This window comes from Bombus huntii, chromosome 6 (assembly GCF_024542735.1).
Source record: "Bombus huntii isolate Logan2020A chromosome 6, iyBomHunt1.1, whole genome shotgun sequence".
NCBI lineage: Eukaryota > Metazoa > Arthropoda > Insecta > Hymenoptera > Apidae > Bombus > Bombus huntii.
In genome coordinates this window covers 10,136,777-10,156,830 of record NC_066243.1, presented here as the reverse complement: position 1 = coordinate 10,156,830, position 20,054 = coordinate 10,136,777, and the positions used below count along the sequence as shown (strand labels likewise).

The window sequence follows — 20,054 nt, the reverse complement described above, 5'->3', positions numbered from 1 at the left end:
ATAATCTCTATTGCTGATTAGAATCAATATTCGCAAATGTATTCTCGTAATATTTGCAAATAAACGCGTTTTAGTTATATGACTGTATAAAAACTCAAGCAAAACCGAATCGATAACTCCATCAAACTTTGCGATCGCGACATAATTCTATTTACGATTTTAATAAAGTTTTTCTGCGAATCAAAATTGCGTAATAACGTTCGATACTTCTTACGAGCTAGCAGAGGATCTAGACTATTAGCATCTCAAATATATAATCTATATTATATTTACACAAATGTCCACTATATCTCCTATGCTGAAATTACATATCGAGCATTACATATACCTACTACATGTCGCGTATTTCTCTGAAAAGTTTTTTTTATGACGGTCCATCGGGGAAACGCGACGGAATCGCTACGGAATAGTCAGAACTCAGTATCGTTTAAGCGCGATCGGAGGTGTAGCAATCGTTTATCAGTTGCATCTGGAACGCAGTCTATTAAGTTAATGTCTTCTGTTATCTCTGATGATTTTACAAAATTTTGAAGATGATACTACACGGCCATGATCAGTACTCCGTAATGATACAGAGTAAATAAAGAAGTGCTACTTTTCTTTTCTTTGACGTATCAGTGAAAGAAATGGTGTTAAAAAAAAAAAGAAAAAAAGAAAGAAAGGGAAACGACGAAAGCAAACGTATGACCTCATTTAAGAAATCATGGAGATATACGCGGTAGTCCAATCAGTCTCATAGAACGTGTCTCATATTCCTAGGAGTATCAAGAATCGTTGATCTAACTTTTATAATAATCTAGATAAGAAAGTGTGATATTAGAGTGAGAAAAATGCTGCGGTTTCTGGCCACGAAGGCCTCGCGTCTCTCTCCCGACTTTTCGTCACATTCGTCGGCCACTGTGCACCAGTCCACCTCCTACTTAGTACTGGGTACAAACTTCTGCCGCCACTGTACGACTAAGCAACGACAAACTTTCGAGTGTCTCTGAAGCTTCGCGAGTTGCGAGAATATAGGACAAAAGAGAGTGCCGCGCGAGAGAGGCGTCAAGTCGAGCGGTTTCGACAATTTTCTCGTCGCGCGTCCGCGGAGGGGAAAATATTTTTCCGCTTTAACAGCAGCCACTCTTTTCACGACTCGAGTACATTAGACGAGTTTCGACGTGACAGGATCATGGGGTCCAGGATGGGCTCAAGAATGTAAGTAATTCATAGGGACGCGTGTTTCATGTTTATTTACGAGCATTTATCCTTCTCCTTGGTCATTCGTTGATCGTAGCGCGTTGTTTCACGTGCAACAAGCATGAGAGGCCAGCGATCGACTGGTTGTTACTCGTGTGAATGATCGTGCGCGAAACGACGCTTCACGGTTTGATTTTGTATTCGATTCTTATTTTTCTTCTTTCGCTGGTGGTTACAATTTTTCTCGTATTTATAGACAGGTCTCTTACGTCATACTGGAACAGTCGTATCTGGAGATACGGAGAAATTTTTAGTCATGAATCGTCTAAAGATAATACGGTCGTTACACTTTGCGACTTACACTCGGAATGGATCAACATACAGCACGCGTATATTTATTAACCTCGCATACGAGGACGACTCGCGGCTGAAGTTTTATGTTGTCTTGTCGATTTTCTTGTTTGCGATACACCATCATCGACCGGAGTGTTTAATTAAGCATTTTGATAATTTCGCGGAGCAAACAGAATGAAGCGGCGTGGCGCGTCCTACCGTGGTTGATAATTTCCTCAAAAAAGAAAAAAGAAAAAGGAAAAGAAACATCATTGCGATGATTATCGCGAACTACGATCCGCGATGACCTCTTGCAAATGATTCGTTACATCCGACGAATGTGCTGTGCTAAATTAATAATTACAGCGCGTCTTTGTTGCGTGTATTTGACGCAAGGATAAATAGGAAAATATGTTGAGAAACTAATTCTCACACAAGTCATTCATATGCTGCTTCTAAGCAACTTGTATCTTCAAACGTAATTTATTTCACATTAACGAATATTTGAGTTTCATGTTGTCACATGCTCTTGCCATATTCTTATCACGACATCTACATGTAGATACTTTCTTATGGTACTTTCCTTGAAATACGGTTAGTAGTAGTAGCAAATGAGCAAATAAAAAAATAAGAGCGGATTGTATGTCAACCGTAAAAAGAACCTTCGCGGTAGCAATAAGCTGGTACGTTTTTGGAAATCGTTTAAGGTTTTCTTTAAGCGTTAGGCCAGACTCTGATCCGATGCAAAATTAGTCAGACTTCCACAAGGTAACCCGGCGTACTTGAGCGTTTTGTTTCGTGATTTACATTTTTTTAAACGCACCGATTTTTCTTTTTCCGACGTTCGATTATCGTCGCACAACGTAACGGAGGTCGCTTGTACAGACCAGGGTTCGTCAACCATCCGGTTGAACACACTGAAATTGAATGGAAATTACTCGGGGCTGCCGCGACGCACGGCCTGGGCTCATTTACCTTGCCATTATGCTTCGCTGACTAATTCGCGCGGGGAATCATTAGTGTCGCGTCGAAACCGACCTTCGAAATGTTTGCAGAATTTAACTCCTATTTACGGGAACGCTTAGAAGCGGCGCGATTCTCGTAATCAATGCCAATTCACGCGGCCAATTTATGCTCTCCTTTTCTCACCTTTTTTTCAAATCTTTTCGTTTCATTTATCTTGAGATCGAACAAGATGACTCGACGTGCAGCTCGGAGGATTTAAAACTCGGAGGTACAAGCGTTAAATAGCGTTATTTGTACGAGCAAATAATTTTTTCCTTCGCGAAGCTTTTGTAACGCGTGATTTCTCGAATATGAATAATTATGCGACCCCGTTTTTCCTTCGTTTGTTTTATTGTACAACCTGTAGATAAGATTTTTCTGTCAGTTGGAGATATTTAATGACGAACATAGTCCACGATAATGCATCGTATGATCGAGGAAAAAAATTGTTGACGAGTAACGAGTGCGCGATATATTTTTCAGTGAAGATTTGGCGATAACTCGGTGCGAATCTTTGGGAACGTAAACCATGGATCACCGCAGGGTTTCATAATTTTCAAATGTTCGGTGTTCGTGTAAAACTGATTTCTAAAGGAAGCGAAAATTATCTTCTGTAGAGGTTTTAAAGGTCGAGATAGGTTTATTCGTTAAAGATTCATCGGAGGTTTCCTTAACGAGCGACTATCGGCAGGGAATATTATTTGCATTAACGAGATCATGCAAAATCTTGAACAAACAAATTTTAAACAAATCCTAAGCAATCGTCATTCGTTCGATGAATGCAGCCTTTCTTCAACGGTCAAGATAAACGACCATTATCATAAATTTTATTTTTCTTTTATCCTCGTCGATGCAGCTCCCCTTTCGTCTGCTTTTTAACTAGGACAACTAGGTCATGGAACGTTATTTAATTTGATAAGCTGCAGTAGTTCGCAAATATTTGTACAGTGAACAATTATCGATCTTCTTACGCTTTCCTTTTCATTGTAATCTTTCTTCTCTTATTTGTATTTTATTATCGTTGAAAGCTGTTGATCGAAAATATTTAATCGAAAATACTTATCGGCTAAATAATTGATATAAATATGACGTTGTATGGAAGAAATTTCTTCGGTAACGGTATTCGATATTGTTTTGATTACGAGAAAAACATTTTATCGATATTTTGACGAATCCTTAATGAGATGCGAACTTTTAATTCGAGCCGATAAACCGTGTTTTTTATATCTTGTTTCTTGACTATCGTGTCGTGATAAATAATTCAAATTTCCTAGTTTACATTCCCTCGAGTAAAGAAATCTCCTAACGTTATTCGCATTACGAGATATTTAATACTTTCTGCGATTCTTTATACCGGATTCATCCTTTAGTCACGAGATCCATGGATTAATTTCAAACGCTCTGATTTGAGAATCGTCTGAACGTAATCGTATGTCGATATCAACGATACAATCAGAATGATATATGTAGTAGATTATACCTATCCAATTGAATCATAGTAGAATCGCGCATCGAGAGAGACATGAACACTAATAACAAAATCCACTGAGAAATACGTAAATTAATTTGAAATTTGCTGCGCATTTTCCGTCTTCTGTAATTTTCATAGTCGCCAATATGACGGCGTTCATTACTGCATTCACAGCTGTTTTACGATTCTCAGGTTCGTCTTATCGGAAAAGCACACTCGATACAATTTCGTTATACCGATACGTGCTCTATCTCTCTAGGAACCAAAATTGTCAACTTTGTTTCTTGAACTTTTCAAAAATTTCAGCCTCAAGTTTCTTAAGTTTCACTTTCGCACAAATACACGCCACGTCGAACAAGTCTAGCGCTATATACGAACGAGCTCTAGTTCCCTAGAAGTGAAAGTAATCAGCCCCATTTCCTGAAAATGTTTAAATTTCCATATCAAAATCTACGCAATTAGCGTTCAATTTCGCAGAGATCAAATGATTTAGCTCGGACTTGGAGAGCATTAGTTTGCCTTCTGCGTGGCTCATGGTCATAATTACTCCTATAATTTCGTAGCAAAAATTCAACTACCACAGGTACAATTTCGTCTAATCCGTCATTATTCCGTGTTCCGTTCATCCGGTCGGAACATGGTGGATAAAATGTGGAATCGGGCTAGACAGATCGCGAGAGAGCAGCGAAAACGAGCCACCGATATCGGTTTTCAATTTTGTTCGACGATCGGACGACGGGGAAAACCGATTTTTCCATAGACCCGTTGCATATAACGGTCGATGTAACAATAAACCGTCGCACGTTAGTTGCAACTAAGCTGTCGCATCCGCTCTAAGCCGGCGTAAACCAGTTTTATTTGATTTTTCTCCGGTTGTTTTCGATGAACTGAATAAGACAAAAATACGTACACATGGGCAAGCGAATGCGAACGCGAGCGCGTGTGCTCGTTCGTTCTCTCTTATCTATCGCGTTATCTGTCGGTGTGTCGACCGCGGGAAATCGTGCGCACGGTTTTCTCCGCCCATGTGGATCTAGCGCTGCTCGACCAAGCAAAAACCTGTCACTTTTCAACGCAACGGTGGCAGCGTAAACAAAATAATAGCGCACGCGGGACGTTTAATCCGGGGATTTCCCTAGTCTGGAGCTTCGATATTTCCAGGAGCGTGTTTCCTGGAGCGAGAAAGTGACAGTTTTCGCCACGGGGCTGGCGTTTTTCCGAGGAAACGATGATTCCATCGTTTAGAGCGTTTAGACCATTTTAAGATTGTGTTTTTGGTAACTGCGATCACTTTCGTTTACATATTTCCTTAGCAGGGTGACAATTAAGATCTTCTTTAGATTCTTTCTGACTCAATCGTGTTCCTCCAGCGTTAAAAGATTTTTTAAGATTGAGATTCATGCGAAACGATCGTTGTTAATACGCATATTTGTTTGTTTCAATTCTATGATAAGATATTTTTTAAAACGTTAGAAGAAAGCTTCTGGGTGGTTCTTTAATATTTAAAACGTTTCGAAGTTTAGATTTTAGCAAATTACAGGTTTCGAAAAAATTGCAACGTAATTGCCATTTAATGGTGGCCAGAAGCTCAAGGAGCGACATAATGCCTTTCGTTAAGCACCGTGCAATTGTCAAATACGGTTGACCGTCACATACTTTACGCATACTAGCGTCGAACCGCGAAATTTTAGTAATTAACTGATAATTACTGAACCGTGAGGAAGCTATATTGTTCCAATATTTTACCTAACATAATCATTCGGTGGAAATACAATTTCAGCGTTGTAAATGTCTCTTAAGCGTTGTTCGTCGCACATTAATCACAACGCACTGCAGGCTATGGAGATTTATAATTAGTTTTCTGTCCTTTTTGTCAAACGACTCCAAGCAAAGTGAATTTACGCGATATTCTATTCATCTATCATTCCTTCCATTCTAACATCAGAATTTATCGCGACTCGACAAAGTTGCTCAATATTCGTTAAATCAAAGCTATACTGTCGGCTATAAATAATTAGAACATCCATTCTTTACGTTCATTGGAGAACTTTCACTTTACTTTATTTTTATTATTTTACTTTATTTTATATTATAAGATACATACGTTGCAAATGAAATAACTGATAAAATACTTAGAGAATAAAAACAGTTCAATAGTATCGCAAATAGCGTTCAATTTATGCTAGATATCGATAGGTTGATCGTAAGTATATTCTTTCGTTTCGACGATCTTTTTTGGACATTTTATCACTTCTCAAACATTTTTATCGCCAGTCTAGTCGAACCAGCAAGCTTCTCGTGCAGTAAGTTTTCGAAATAGTCATCGGATTATTTTATGGTGTATGCAATTCACGTGAAAGCTACGTGGTACCTGGCCAGAGATAGAGCGAGTGACCTACCGATCGGAAAGGCTAGAACTTTAAGAAGGACCGATTTCCCCTCTCCTTCTGTTTCACTTCTCCCACTGTCCTCACGGGTGATCATTGGGAACAGAACAGAGTCGTGGGCATACGTTTACCTTCAAAGACAGTTGCTGCAGCAACAAGGCGGTCGTGGTCGCTAGACCGATATAGTGTTCTTGGCACGCGTCAATCCGTGATTTTTTTCATTTAACGGTGTTCTTCGTGTCGTGAAGTTAACGAGTCACAAGCAATCGGTGGACACGCAGACGATGGTGTAGGCGTGTTCGCGAAAGAAAACGAAAAGCAGCTGGACACTTGTTTTCACACGTGTTACATACTTTGTTTCGAGCGACAACACGTTGCGGATAGAAACGTGAATTGGTTCTAATTGTGAGTGTAGTTCCTCTCAATCTGTTAAATAAGAAAGAGTTAATTCGTTGCTTGGATTAGCAATTTTTTGAACATAGTAATTTCTTTATATTTTGTTTGCATGTCATCATTTTACTTGGTAATAAGTTACAGCGTAATAGTTCAACACAATTGAAATTCATAAAATTTGCAGTCCACGGATTTTTCCAACTATACATGAGTTTTTGGTTCGTATAGCAAGAGTTCGTTTAATCAGAGTTTATTAATGATTAATTAAAATCTTGTTTGACTATATACCGTTCATATAAATGGAGTTCTACCGTGTATTATATTAAAATTTACGCTGACTAAAACCAACTTAATGGAACTTAATTTGTATTTATTAATATCTGATTCTGCGAATATAGAATTATCTGGTTAAAGGATGATTCAGTTAGCAAGTTACAAGCATGTTATATTAAATATAGTAAAATATTGCAAATAGGTTTGGTCCAACGAATATTGATATTTTTATCGGTTCACATTAGATCTCGAAGCGTATCATATTTTCTTCGTCCACTGTTAATCCTGGGAACTTTTGTGTTCTCATAGAACAAGAATCACCAGAATGAATGGAACGATCTAAGATACGCGATCGTAATTACACGAGTACATGGAATTCGATCTGAGGTCGTTTGTCTCTTGATCGAGATAGGTTCTTGATTTAGAGTACCATCGAATGGGTGCAATTATTCTTTTCGCTCAGATGGTAGCTGGAAATTGTTCCGTGTTCGTTGAAGACTTAGGTCCAATTGCACGTCAAGTTAAGAAGAATAGCGATCAGATGAAAGCGTTTAAGTTGATGATTACAATTGATAGTATAACAAGAGTGCGTTTCAAGGTAGACGATATACCCGATATTGTTTGTTTGTTCCTCTTGTTGCGTTTATTTAGTTCCGCCTCGTTTCAGTTGATCGAATCGCGATATTGTAATTGACGAGTCGAGTTAGACTTTAATTCAGTTGACTGGGCGACCTATCCGGATCATCAGCTATTGAGCAGAAAATTTTCGTTCAGTGAAAATTTTAATTGTAAGAACCGTTCGAGATACGAGTAAAACAGTGGTAAGAAGAATTTCATACAATTGCTATGTTTTAGATAATGTAGGATTTCTTTCGACGTGATTTTTAGCGATGTTTTTAATCCTCGTATCGAGGCTCGATTAAATTTAATCTAAAATTAATCAAACGATAAATGTAAATTTTCAGTAAAACTGTTTCTAATTTTAACGTATTATGTACTTCTCGCAATAATGTGTTTCTGTTACCAATAGTCAACAGATCTTTTTCACACAGCTCGATGAATATCCAGTCATGCATGAGCTAATAATTTCTTTAAGGCTTTTAAAAATTTCATTACGTTTTTGAGTAACTTTTTTTCCCTAGCCATGTGCAACAGAACTAGTTATAAAACCAGCTGCTAATCAGCCGAGTCGTTAAAACTGGTCGGAGCGTAAAGTGAAGAAGGAAAAATTCGAGGACGTAGAAAAGATATAGCAGCCGTAGTAATGCGATACGAACCGCGCACATTGGCGTCTTTATTGAAGAATTAGGATTCTTTATGACAGGTCGTTTATATCGTTAAATATATGTTAATCCCACCGAGTGTCTGAATGAGTAGCAGGCATCGTGGAATTACGCGCGAAGGACAAATGACCTGGATCCATCTGCGATCCAATCTTTACGGTCAATTCAACGAATGTCGCTGCGTCTTCTCCTTGGATTCGCGTTTAGGTAGTTCGTCACGCGTGCAACAATGCCGCATAATATCCCGTATCTCTGCGAGCTATCGTGTGACGAATTTTTTGCATGACGTAAAACTCGAAACATGAAAGAACGTCACAGGCGAACGCTATTATCCTCCTTAGTTAAGACGTTCTAGCATTTTTCCTTTTTTCAAGATCTGTGGAAATACCTTCGTCGAATATTTCGCTTTTTAAATAGGCTTACAAAACAATGATTGGTTATATGTATTTTAAATTGAATGAAAAAGAATCGCACAAAGGAAATGATAAAATTTCAGAAGGACATTTTAGTTAAGAAGGGCGAAGTGTAATTCAGGAAACGAGGAATCTTGGGACGATTAACAAATGTAAAAGATACAGTTTCAAGTTCTGCCGTCCGTTCGTTGTTCCAAATCCTCCGCGTGTGACATCACCTTGTAATAATCACAATTTATCTATCCGGGAACTCGCGATCGAAATGAAAAAAAGGAAGAGAAGACCGAAGAAAAATTACATAGTAGTTACATGTCGGCGATAAATAACAATAAACCGATGATTTACGAAGACAATGCGGAACGTGCTCATTTTCTGTGGTATGCCCAGCTTCCACGTTTATATTTATCGAACGAGATTGAAGAGCAACGACGGATCGTTTCCTCCTTGAAACGTTAAATCGGCATCGTGTAGTTGGTTACGGGAGGATCGTCAAGGAGACGGCTCGCCACGAATTGCATATAAATACAGAGTATCGAGACGTGCAATAGTTTCAGACGCGCTCTTTCGTATTAGAAAGTCAATGGTATGAAAGACCGTCGCTAAACGATGATCATACCGATGGCTCTGATGTCCGACTAGTCTATCAAGATTCCTCTTTTCTTATACAGACCATTTTATAGTCTATTTATACAATGAAATCCTTGAAAAGATTGAAATCGTTTCGATAAAAACGAATGGGAGCGTGCAGTTCCGGTTAGAAATCGGTCAGCTAGGGTCCGAGAGCATGGCTCCATGACGCGCTGATTTTCATGTATATATGTATGGGACGATGTGAACGCCTCTGTTTGCACTGGTTTTTCCTTTGTCTCTCTTTTAGTGTCCACTCGCTTCGATTCGCGCCAGTAGAAAATCGGGATTCGCCGCGAGCAGTTGGTTGCGATCGCGCGTCGAGTTCGTGCGAACACGCGGGCAGCTCGTTTCCCTTTTATCGGGCGTTTATCGGCTGGACCTTGTGTCAACGATTACGTTTTCATCCAGCTCTATCCAACTTCTCTGCCAACAGTTAGTTTTACATCGACGATTTTGCTTTTACGTCGATTACGACAATCTGAAACAGCGATGATAACTCGCGGATACGAACCATCGTGTGTCTTGCACGCATCGTTCGTTTCTCCGCCGCGTTAAGACTAATCGGATGACAGACGACAGGCGTGAAAGTCCCGTTCGCGACTGGTTTCTTTGTGTCTTTTTGTCTTTTTACGTTCTTTCCCTTTGCAGAGCGTCTGTAGAAGCACCTTAGTGCGATCTCGTTGCTTTTATGTAATGTTCGTGTTGAATTGCGTCGTTTCCGCGCGTTTTTTTTTTCGAGCAGCCGACGATCGAACAGCAATTTGATCTTCGAAGCAGGGTCAATGGAGGAGCGTTTCCCACGGATCAGGCATAATTCTCGAATCTCTGTATGTTTGCAGCCTGAGAGGCGACGAGGAGGACAGCATGAAGCTCTTTTCCTCGCAGAACGGCGAATCCTCGACGCCCAAAGATGGGACAGGTAATCGCTTATTTTGTTAATATTATATATATGTATTGTATGTAGGTTTATGTCTTAGATCTGAATCGGTAGGTATCTCCACGATATGATGCCGATTTGCCTGTGCATGACAAATTTTGCTAGCATGCGGAATTTATTTGTTGAAATATAATGCAGGCAACGAAAATAAAATCGTATATTTTGCGTTCGAAGAAAAGGAAATTGAAGAGACTAGAGGAAAAGTAGTACAATACATATTTACATAATTTCTCGTAGGCGATGTATAAGTATATTATGTTACAAATGCAGTACTCCTAATAGAAAACAGATATCTGGTATACAACATATGCCTAAATGCATACGTTATACGACGCGTTAAGAAGTTAGTGGAAAAATCTGTATGCTTGTAGGCAGCAAAACAGGTTATTGTATTTTCGCATAAGAATTTTGAAATTCATGAAGAAATAAAATTCTATATAAATGTAAATCGTATATATTTAGAAAAAAATATAGTTCTTTTCTATTGATTTCTTTAATTAAAAATGTAAATATGGCAGTACTCTACATTCGAATGATCTAGTTACAATAGTGATTTCATTCTTAACACTTTCATCTCCTCGTATGTCTGCCTTATTGAATAGCAAAGAATATTAAAAAATTTATTTTTGCATGTCGTAGATCGTAGATAGGTCATGGCATTATATAATTACCACGTCGATTAGTCGCGTGCCCATTTGCAACCCACCGGCGCGATTTGCTTGACGCATCTATTCGTCTTGATTAGACGTAACTCGAGTTAATCGTTTACTATTGTTTGTCGCCTATTGCTGGAATTACAAAGAGATCTACGCGAAGACCGTGCTTGAAAGAAAATCAGTAAGCGGTTTGTATTGTTTAGTTGCACGACTCATTAACAACGCCGGCTAAATCAATTAGACACTCATTCTGGTCTAAGTTTGCGTTAACTGAATCACAACAATAACAATGTTCGTTTAGCCGACAAGAAAATAAGAGAGATACAAAAAAAGTTGATTTTAACGATGACGAATAAATCAATGGCTGCTAGACCACACCGCTGTGATTACTTGACTAATAGCAATGAAGCAAGACACTTGATATACAATTTAAAAGGAAATTATCATGATCGCGATTACGCGTATCAGAGGAGGCGGAGGATGTAAAATCACGTTTTCTTCGTCTTTTTTCCTTTCTTGTAAGCTCGTGGCAGAAATATCGCGTGTCAACGGCAGGTGCCGATTTTCACCGGAGAATCTGCTGGCTCTAGGGTTCAAGAGTTTCACGATCGACTCGATTTCCTCTTTTCTCCATGCTTTTCCTCCGAATGATAGAATTTTTAGAGACCAGACAAATCGAACGGTATCGTTTGATCGTTTGGAAAATCGTGTTTTTCGCAGAGGGAAAGAGAGGATCGGACAGGAAGCAGGAAGTGGATCGCTTCGGATACTATCAAATGACCATGTTCGCGATAATCAGCCTGCCTCTGTTCTTGTCAGCAGGATTCACGCTTGCCTACGTATTCACAGCCGGCGAAGTTAAATACAGGTACGTTACCACGTGATGCAACCAGCGATTCGAGCAATGATTTTATTTTTTCTTTTCGTGTTTTTCATTTTTTTGTCTATCTCCGTGTAATTTATCGTGTGTATGAGCGCCTCCTTTGTTGTTCGAGCTACTCGGGGCTAGTCGCCTACAGCGAATCAGTGTCGTTTATGGTTCGTGCTCGGACGAATAAACTCTGGCGAGAAGGCTTGAATAATGCGCGCCGGTCAAGTGCAATCAACGAGGAGCACCTAATGCTCCGCGACTACATGAGTGATCGAACATTGAATTATGTAATCGATGCGACGGATAATCGATTACTTTATTAGCCATCCTGTTAACTTTTTCGCGGTAGACGAGCTTTAGACGCGTATAGCGACCACGTTTACGCAGCTAACTGTATTTTATTGAAGCAACTCACCGCGCTCTGTTAACAAATTTAACGTTATTTTAAGAGGAAATTTCTTCGAATAACGTTCTATAGACCTCTGCTGCTATACTTCGAATAATTATTAATAAATTTGTAAAACGCAACATTGCTGAGATGGATCACTGAACCAGATTTACTTTAATGATTATTTATGTGTTGCGTTAACAGTACAGTTACGTCTTTCGTTCTTACAGTCGCTGAAAATTTTGAATTAAAGCAGGAACGAAGATCCGAAGCAGTTTCGTGATATTTTCACCAGACAATAAAAAATTATTGAAGGAGGTCAATTTCCCATATTAGGATTAATTATAAGATATATTTTACCACATTAAAGACTATCAGTTCTATCGTCGAAAATATTCCGGGATATTTATATAGAACAGAAAAATTCACCTACTCAAATAATTCCCGGAAAGATATCTCCTCCTTAACATTTCGATCTTCATTAAAAAATTCTCATCTTGATAAATGAATGATTATTCAAAAAATAGGTGCGCGGTATCAGAATGCGAGAATCCATTGAATACGAAGTTCGACGAGTCCTGGGTACCGGACTCTGTGCCGAACGTGTCGGAGATGTCCAAGTGCATCCGATACGTCGTTCAGAATCACACGGGGGCGTGCACAAATCAGACTTTCACTAACGCTACCCAGAAATGCGATTCGTGGATCTACGATCCATCGGAGAACACGGTGCTCAGCGAGGTAAAACCGACCGAGCCATCGACAGATCGCAGCTAATTACGGTTAGTTAGATGACTCACGTTTATCCTATCATTTTCTCGATACAGTGGGACCTCACCTGCGACAGCAATCGATGGAAACTCACGCTCGTGGGCACGATAAATAACGTTGGCCAATTCGTCGGACTGATCTTCGCTGGATATATATCGGACAAGTGAGAAACAATCATTAAAATTTGCGATTCCTACGACTCTCGGATTTTTTATGTCACAATCTCGTTTTCGTTTTAATGTTCCAAAGAAACCTTTGATACGAAATTGAAACTAGAAATCACGCGTATCAATAGCGATTTTTTCACATTGTCTTCAAATTTGGCAAATTTTCTAACGATAGAAAAATACGATTCGATTGGAAATTACCGAAAGAGTATATGTAGCAAAATTGATTAGAAGACCGTGGGCGTTTAGGCAAATTATATTTATACAAATATAATTAAACAAATGAAGCCTAAGCAGAGAATTGTTTTACGTAATATAATACGATTACGAGTACTTTTGGACACTGTATGTATTTTTTAATGTTATATGTGTTCTATGTATTTTGGTATTTTCAAATTTCCATTAAACCTACAAAAGTCCGAAATCTATCAATTAGTTCTTGTCGGTTCGAATCTCAAGTCTAGATAATGGAGTCTATTGGATTCGAACCGGATATCTAACGACGTTCGATCGAAGAAGAGGGTTGCAACACTTTAACTGAGATTCGGTCGAAATCAACAGGTCGTTAGTGTTCGCTTATCGAAATTATCTCACAAAACGTGGAAAAACGTGTGAGAGATAATTAAGATGCTTGATAACACAGAGAAATCGAACCGTGACGGATTTATCCTGAGGTTTATGAAGTTTTTCTCTAGACTATTTCCTGCAGTACGAACTCGACGATCTTCGAGGTTTTTAGAGCGTTTTATGACACGTGCTAGAGTGTCCCTGGAGAACCGGAACTCCGGTATTCAGACAGACGACTTTCGCGAGTCTGTAGTTTGTAAATCCTAATTCGAAGTCGGGGAATACTTGAGATTGTCCAAAGGGGAAATTGTATTTAAATGAAACTGTACTTTGGGCGAACTTTGAAGATCTATGACAATGATTCGAACTTGCAGGTTGTTTTTCGAGATTCCCCTTTTTGAACGATCAAGGGACTCGTAACGAGAACCATTCTTGTCGAATTTTTTAATATTCGAGATAACAGCGTATTTTAATCGTTAGAAGAGAAATTCATAAATGATCTATCGTCGCATAAAAATTGATTTTCTCTAGAAGAATAACTTTTGTCAAATCCGTTTTTCACCAGAATAATTCTTGCCAAGTTACCAAGGCTATTATTTTTAGTGAGACAGTTATGTATTTTGGTCTACCACAATCATTGCTTTCTTAAACGATGACTCACATATCGCCATAATTCAGTTTGATAATAGCCACGAAGAATAAAAATACTGATGTTCTAACTATTCCACTGTTTGTTATTCTGATTTCATAAAGAGAGTACATTGTCCATCGTACTATTCCAGTTTGCGCAACTTCGTGATTATATCGATATAGCTCGTCTTAGTAATTGCGTGATATGATAAATATTTTATTTCAAAAATAGAAATCTATCGAACGAAAGCAGAAGACGTTGAAGTATTTTCTTCTTTTTCTGAAAAAATATGAAAATTGACAAGGATAGTTTTCGATATGAACCTTCTCACTCCTCTCGTTCCTATCAAAAACCTTCTGGAGTTACATCGAGAATATAGTTCGTTGAAGCTTTTATGGGAATCATCGACAAATAGGGAAGCGCTGTCTAGTCGCCAAATCCTCAACGTCCGCTTATATTTCGTTTCGCTACTTTCAGATACGGAAGACGCACGATACTGACACTCACCACATTCCTAAGCGGAATCAGCGGCCTGATACATTCCTTCTCCGTGAATTATTGGATGTTTCTCGTGTTCGAATTTATCGACGCGACTGTCGCGGCCGGTATCTACAGCGCTGGATTTATTTTAGGTGAGTTAATAACGAGGCAAAGTAAGGGAAGATGTTCGACGTGAATAATGCTGATATAAATAACGGCCATGTTTCACATGCCACTGGCCACTTGATGCAGGAACCCTTCGATATCGAAAAACGTAACTGAAGGTAACCATTGCTGTTCTCCAGTTTACCATTGCCACGCTTATAATTTCACCGATATTTCATTTATACGTAAATACAATATCCATACAGTGTATATATTATAATGCACGTTTCAATAATGCCAGCTCCAACAATTCGTCAGAAAAGTCTTTCAATCACCTATCACGATTTATCAGATCAAGCGACTCTGATCTCTTACGGATCTCAGAATCAGTGTTAGCAATACACATTGATTATCATTTATCGATATAGACGTTTGTAATGTTTTCCATATTGCTGGACATTTTTATTAACAAAAATATCGGTGGCTTTCTTTTGCTTCTTTAATTTAATTTGTTCGCAGAGCAATATCGAACCTTGATCTACTAGTTGATAGCTTCCATCTCAATAAAAATGTAACCGATTGAAGCGGAGATTCACTGAGAACATAGTTAGATGCCTGTTCTTTTGAAGTATCTTTCTGACAAATTAAACATCTGAACAACGACGAATTTGAACTCTTATGATAGCATAAGATTGTCAGAGAATGCATTCGCTGTAACCATAATCTAAATTACTAGCGAATAATCGCAAGTTCACCGTATGAGCAACGTTTGATTATTTTCAGGGATGGAAATGGCAGGAGTAAACGGTAGAGTGCTAGCCAGCACGATCATCTGCTGCATGTTCGCAGTGGGTGAGATGCTACTCGGTTTGATCGCGATGTGGCTTAGATCATGGCGGATGATCCTTCGAATGGTTTACGGTCCGGCATTGCTCGCCATCTTATTGCCCGTCCTGATCCCGGAATCAGTCAGGTAATTTCCTTTGGCGAATGTTTCATTTGCATTGTCCCGACGCCTTGTTAACGATCTCGAAATGAACTCCCTTAAACGCGTTCCACGACATCCGGCTAATTAACCGATGAACTTTTCACGTCACTGCGCCCTTGATTGGACCTCGGTACTCTCTAATTAATTAACACGGATCACGATACCGAGGGATCGTCGAGGATGTGTAGGCTGCTTTTAATCTTTGGTTCAAGCTGTAACCGTATTCTATCAGATTACTTTTCTCATCGTTCCTTTTTTTCTATCTACGCCATAGGTTATCGATAAAGCGTGTTCTATACAAAGATACTCTCAATCGTTTCCCCGTTCGAAAATTACTGTAGAAAAAAAAAAAAGAAAAAGAAAAACACACACAATGATGCCCATTTTCAAGGTGGTTATTGGCGAATGGAAAACACGAAAAGGTGGAAAGTATTTATCGGAGAATGGCGCGTATTAACGGACTACAAATCTCCGAGGAAGCCATTGGAGCGTTCAAAGAATTGAACATGGTGAAAACAGAAAAGGTAGGATTAATTTTCAAGGAAGTACAAAGGAAAATATTCGAGTTCGAAACGTTATCTGGCATCGTATTTTTCAGACGGAACAATTGGTACAAGCCGAAAAGAAGTCACCAGCGATGCAAGTTTTAAATAGTTCGGTGATGCTCACTCGGTTGCTGGCGTGCTCGTTTTGCTGGTTGACGAACACTTTCGTCTATTATGGATTATCGTTAAACTCGGTGGCTTTCGCCGGTGACAAATACGTTAATTTCATACTAGTGGCCATCGTCGAAATCCCGGCTTACTTTCTGACCTGGTTCCTGACCGATTACATTGGTCGTAAAGCTACCCTTTCCTCGTCTTTCTTACTGAGCGGAGTGTTCTGTCTGGCTATACAATTCGTACCGACAGGTAACCTGGATTTTCTTTGAAATTCCCTCTGCAATTTACAGCATTTTGCCTTACATCCCTTTTATATTACTTGTTTGAAAATGTTCGAGTGGTGACAGATTAATTTACAAAGGGAACGTCAAGTATCGATAGACAACGAATCCATTGCAGGTTCGCTGAGCTTTCTACCACTGATCTTGTACATGGGCGGGAAATGGTGTATTACGATGTCCTTCTCGACGATTTACATTTACACGACGGAGCTGTTCCCTACGAACTTGAGACACTCCCTTCTTGGAATTTGCAGCATGACTGGCCGCATGGGGTCAATATTGTCACCGCAAACTCCTCTTTTGGTGAGTCTACCACCGCAAGAATGTACATCGTAGAACGATACCGATACGAGCAGCTTGTTGCATGCTTGCGCTTTATTTTCGAACAATACGAGCGAAACAAAGATTCTGATTTATCGATATGTTAAGCTTGCGGATTAAGCAAGGCTTAAAGACCGGACAAAATAATTACAAAGGGCTTTGTGGCTTTTGCAAACGCGAAATTTTACATTGTAGCTATTTCTACACAGTTGTGCATTTGTCCTTCGTTTCTGTGGATTAGTACAATTACATTAATATTACCACTATAAGATACGCTAATAAATTTTTTTACCCGACAGTAATAGATTTAATAACGAAACAGATAACATTTTTGCTCGAAGTAAATTGCGATAATAAAGTACAACTTAAGACTTGTCACATGTCAATTTAATAATATCATTAGTTGGTATAGAGTGCGAGAGGGCCAATTGCCTTTCGTGTAAAAGTATTCGTGCTCAAATAACAATCTATAAATCTTCGCGAAATGAATTTTTCACGGTAGAAATACATGCAATATATAGATATAATGTACTTCGTCTTCTCGCATTTTTACGTATCTTTTTATGGTACAGGCACAAATAATGCCGGAGCTGCCGTTGATTCTGTTTGGATGCATGGCGTTATCCGCGGGGCTGCTGTCTCTATTCTTCCCGGAAACATTGGGAACCAAACTTCCGGACACGGTGTGGGAGGCGGAGAATATCGGTAAAGTGCAGCAGAAACAGGAACTGCAGGATTCGCCGTCTTAAGGGCGGTCGGAAGCAACGCGGCTCGTTATAAATCCCGAAAAGAACAAAACGCAAGAGACAAATGGAAGAGAGTAGGGACAAAGGAAACCAAAAAAGGAAAAAGTGTGAAAATCAACGAGACAGAGTTGAAACGAATAAAAAACGAAACCGAATTGAAAAAAGGAAGGAGAAGGTGGTGATGAGAAACGTGCAGCAGCAATGACTTTCAGAAGTTTTTCTTCTCCTGGTGCGAAGAAAATCGGTCGTGACTATTCGATTCATGGCTTGAAAGCTCGCGAGTGAAACGCGCGACGAAACTCCTAAAACGAAGGGAGCTTAAACGCGCGCTGTTACACAGTACCCTCGTTTTCAATGCATTGAAATCAACAGAGTTCGCTTGTGATCAATTTGCCATAAAATTGACTGGTCGCGAAACGAGTTGACGAGTCGTTGATTATAGATGAAATAGTCAAGGGAGACAAATAGTCTCCGGGGAGGATTGGCAACAATTTATCAGACCTAGTCGATAATTCGCCAGCTCGTTTCTTCCTTTTTCGCTTGCGCAACCGATAGATAAGGCGCGCGAGATCGTTCCACTCCCGTTCGTGCAATGTCCGTTTAATTTTTAACGTGCTTAATTATGCCTCGTTGCTGCCAGTTAAGGCTATCGTTCGACATGTTGGTGTATCTGTCGTCTAGACGTCTACATATGTACGATGAGTTTTATTAAATACACACGAATTATGCGTGCATTGTCCCATGATGCTTCTTCCATTTAGGAGAGAAAACATAAATATACTCAGGTATTTTCACAGTATTGCTGCATCATGTTCATAAACACGTATTAGTAATTACGTCAGGCTCTTGTCTGTATTTCTGAGTCAAGCATTTTAGAAATGTATATCGGCCATCGTCGTTGTATTTTAAGACGTGTAGAGCATCGTGCCATGATAGTGCATCGTTCAGAAGGACGAGATAATAGCGGTAATTTAATTTCATGTATAAATATATATATACATACATATGTATATGTGTGTGTATGTATATGTTTACGCGAGGATATTATTATTCTAAACGAGTATTCCGCCGGTGGATACTTACGTAGCCGTGTACAAACCGTAGTAGTACAATTGTTTCATGGAAATTATATAGGAGCACACGGTGGATAGGCCACGATGCTGTTTTAGAGAATTACGAAGAGCAATTGTATTACGAACGATGCTCGTGACGATGGGAATATTTTGTCACGTTATTTGCAATAGTTCTTATGATGCTGAATCTTTCGTGAGAGTATTATTAATTTCGTTGCCACGTAGTATTAACTGAAATATTAATGTAAATATCCTCGACCATGGTAGTTCCTCTCCAGCGTGTTTTCATCAACGATAACTCATAACCTGTATATAGAATTGTTGATGTCGTTAGAAGATATTTCCATCGTGTCGCGAGTAGCGGAATTTAACGACGCTTCACAGGCAATCGTATTTGTTAAGACGGAGTTAAGAATATTCGTACATAGCAACGCATCATACGTGTACTAAACATTAATGTAACAAGTAAACGTAATTCTGATGATACATAAGCATTTACGAAATCCTTTGGTTGTCGTTGATTTTACCTTTGACGTTTGCAAGAGTTCCCTTGGCATACTTTGAAACAATAGCTTAGGAAACTTCTGCTTAAATACTAAAACGTAGCACGCTGCAGTGTCTGACTGACGTTTCACTCAAATTCAAACGATTTTCAGCACCTGGTTCTTCCAATTATAAATCATGCTACATTTTGTTTGTATCTTTACAATTCTGTTTATTTGGTGATTTTAGTAAATCCTACGTATTTGAAATATACGTAGAAGCTACAAGAGAAGATGGAAACATTAATTATTACTAAAAATATGACGAGAAGCATCTCAAATCGTATGGTAGTTACAGTTAAAAAGAGACCCAATTTCTTTCTTGTCAGAAGCAAAATAGAACGACACGATCGATAAAGCCTAATAGAAGGAGCTTAATAACCACGAATACGTTAATCTTTGCATAATGTTTACGTTACTGAATATTCCATGTTGGCATGTGTCCCTCCACCCGAGTTTTTAAATGAAAGCACGCTGACATTATCTGTTCTCATTTGGAGA

The 20,054-nt window shown here is 39.1% G+C and overlaps 1 protein-coding gene across 4 annotated transcripts; it reads left to right on the top strand.

The window, feature by feature from the left end:
- The first annotated feature begins 810 nt into the window (after positions 1-810).
- LOC126866404 (solute carrier family 22 member 21-like) lies at positions 811-19,514 on the top strand. Of its 4 annotated transcripts, none has more exons than XM_050619939.1 (11): positions 811-1,197; positions 10,207-10,286; positions 11,681-11,828; positions 12,747-12,960; positions 13,047-13,153; positions 14,833-14,987; positions 15,724-15,913; positions 16,320-16,452; positions 16,527-16,839; positions 16,990-17,174; positions 17,765-19,514. In XM_050619939.1, exons 1-11 carry the CDS (start codon positions 1,172-1,174, stop codon positions 17,939-17,941), a joined length of 1,728 nt encoding a protein of 575 aa, XP_050475896.1. In that variant the 5' UTR covers positions 811-1,171; the 3' UTR covers positions 17,942-19,514. The 4 variants fall into 4 exon arrangements, with proteins under 4 accessions (XP_050475896.1, XP_050475898.1, XP_050475899.1 ...); XM_050619941.1 differs by lacking the exon at positions 811-1,197 and adding an exon at positions 6,498-6,780; XM_050619942.1 differs by lacking the exon at positions 811-1,197 and adding an exon at positions 7,699-7,862.
- Positions 19,515-20,054: the final 540 nt, after the last annotated feature.

Coding starts and splice junctions, on each gene's coding strand:
- LOC126866404 (XM_050619939.1), top strand. CDS start 1,172: ATGGGGTCCAGGATGGGCTCAAGAAT. Junction 11,829..12,746: donor GCCGGCGAAGTTAAATACAG/GTACGTTACCAC, acceptor TTCAAAAAATAG/GTGCGCGGTATCAGAATGCG. Junction 17,175..17,764: donor CACCGCAAACTCCTCTTTTG/GTGAGTCTACCA, acceptor TTTATGGTACAG/GCACAAATAATGCCGGAGCT.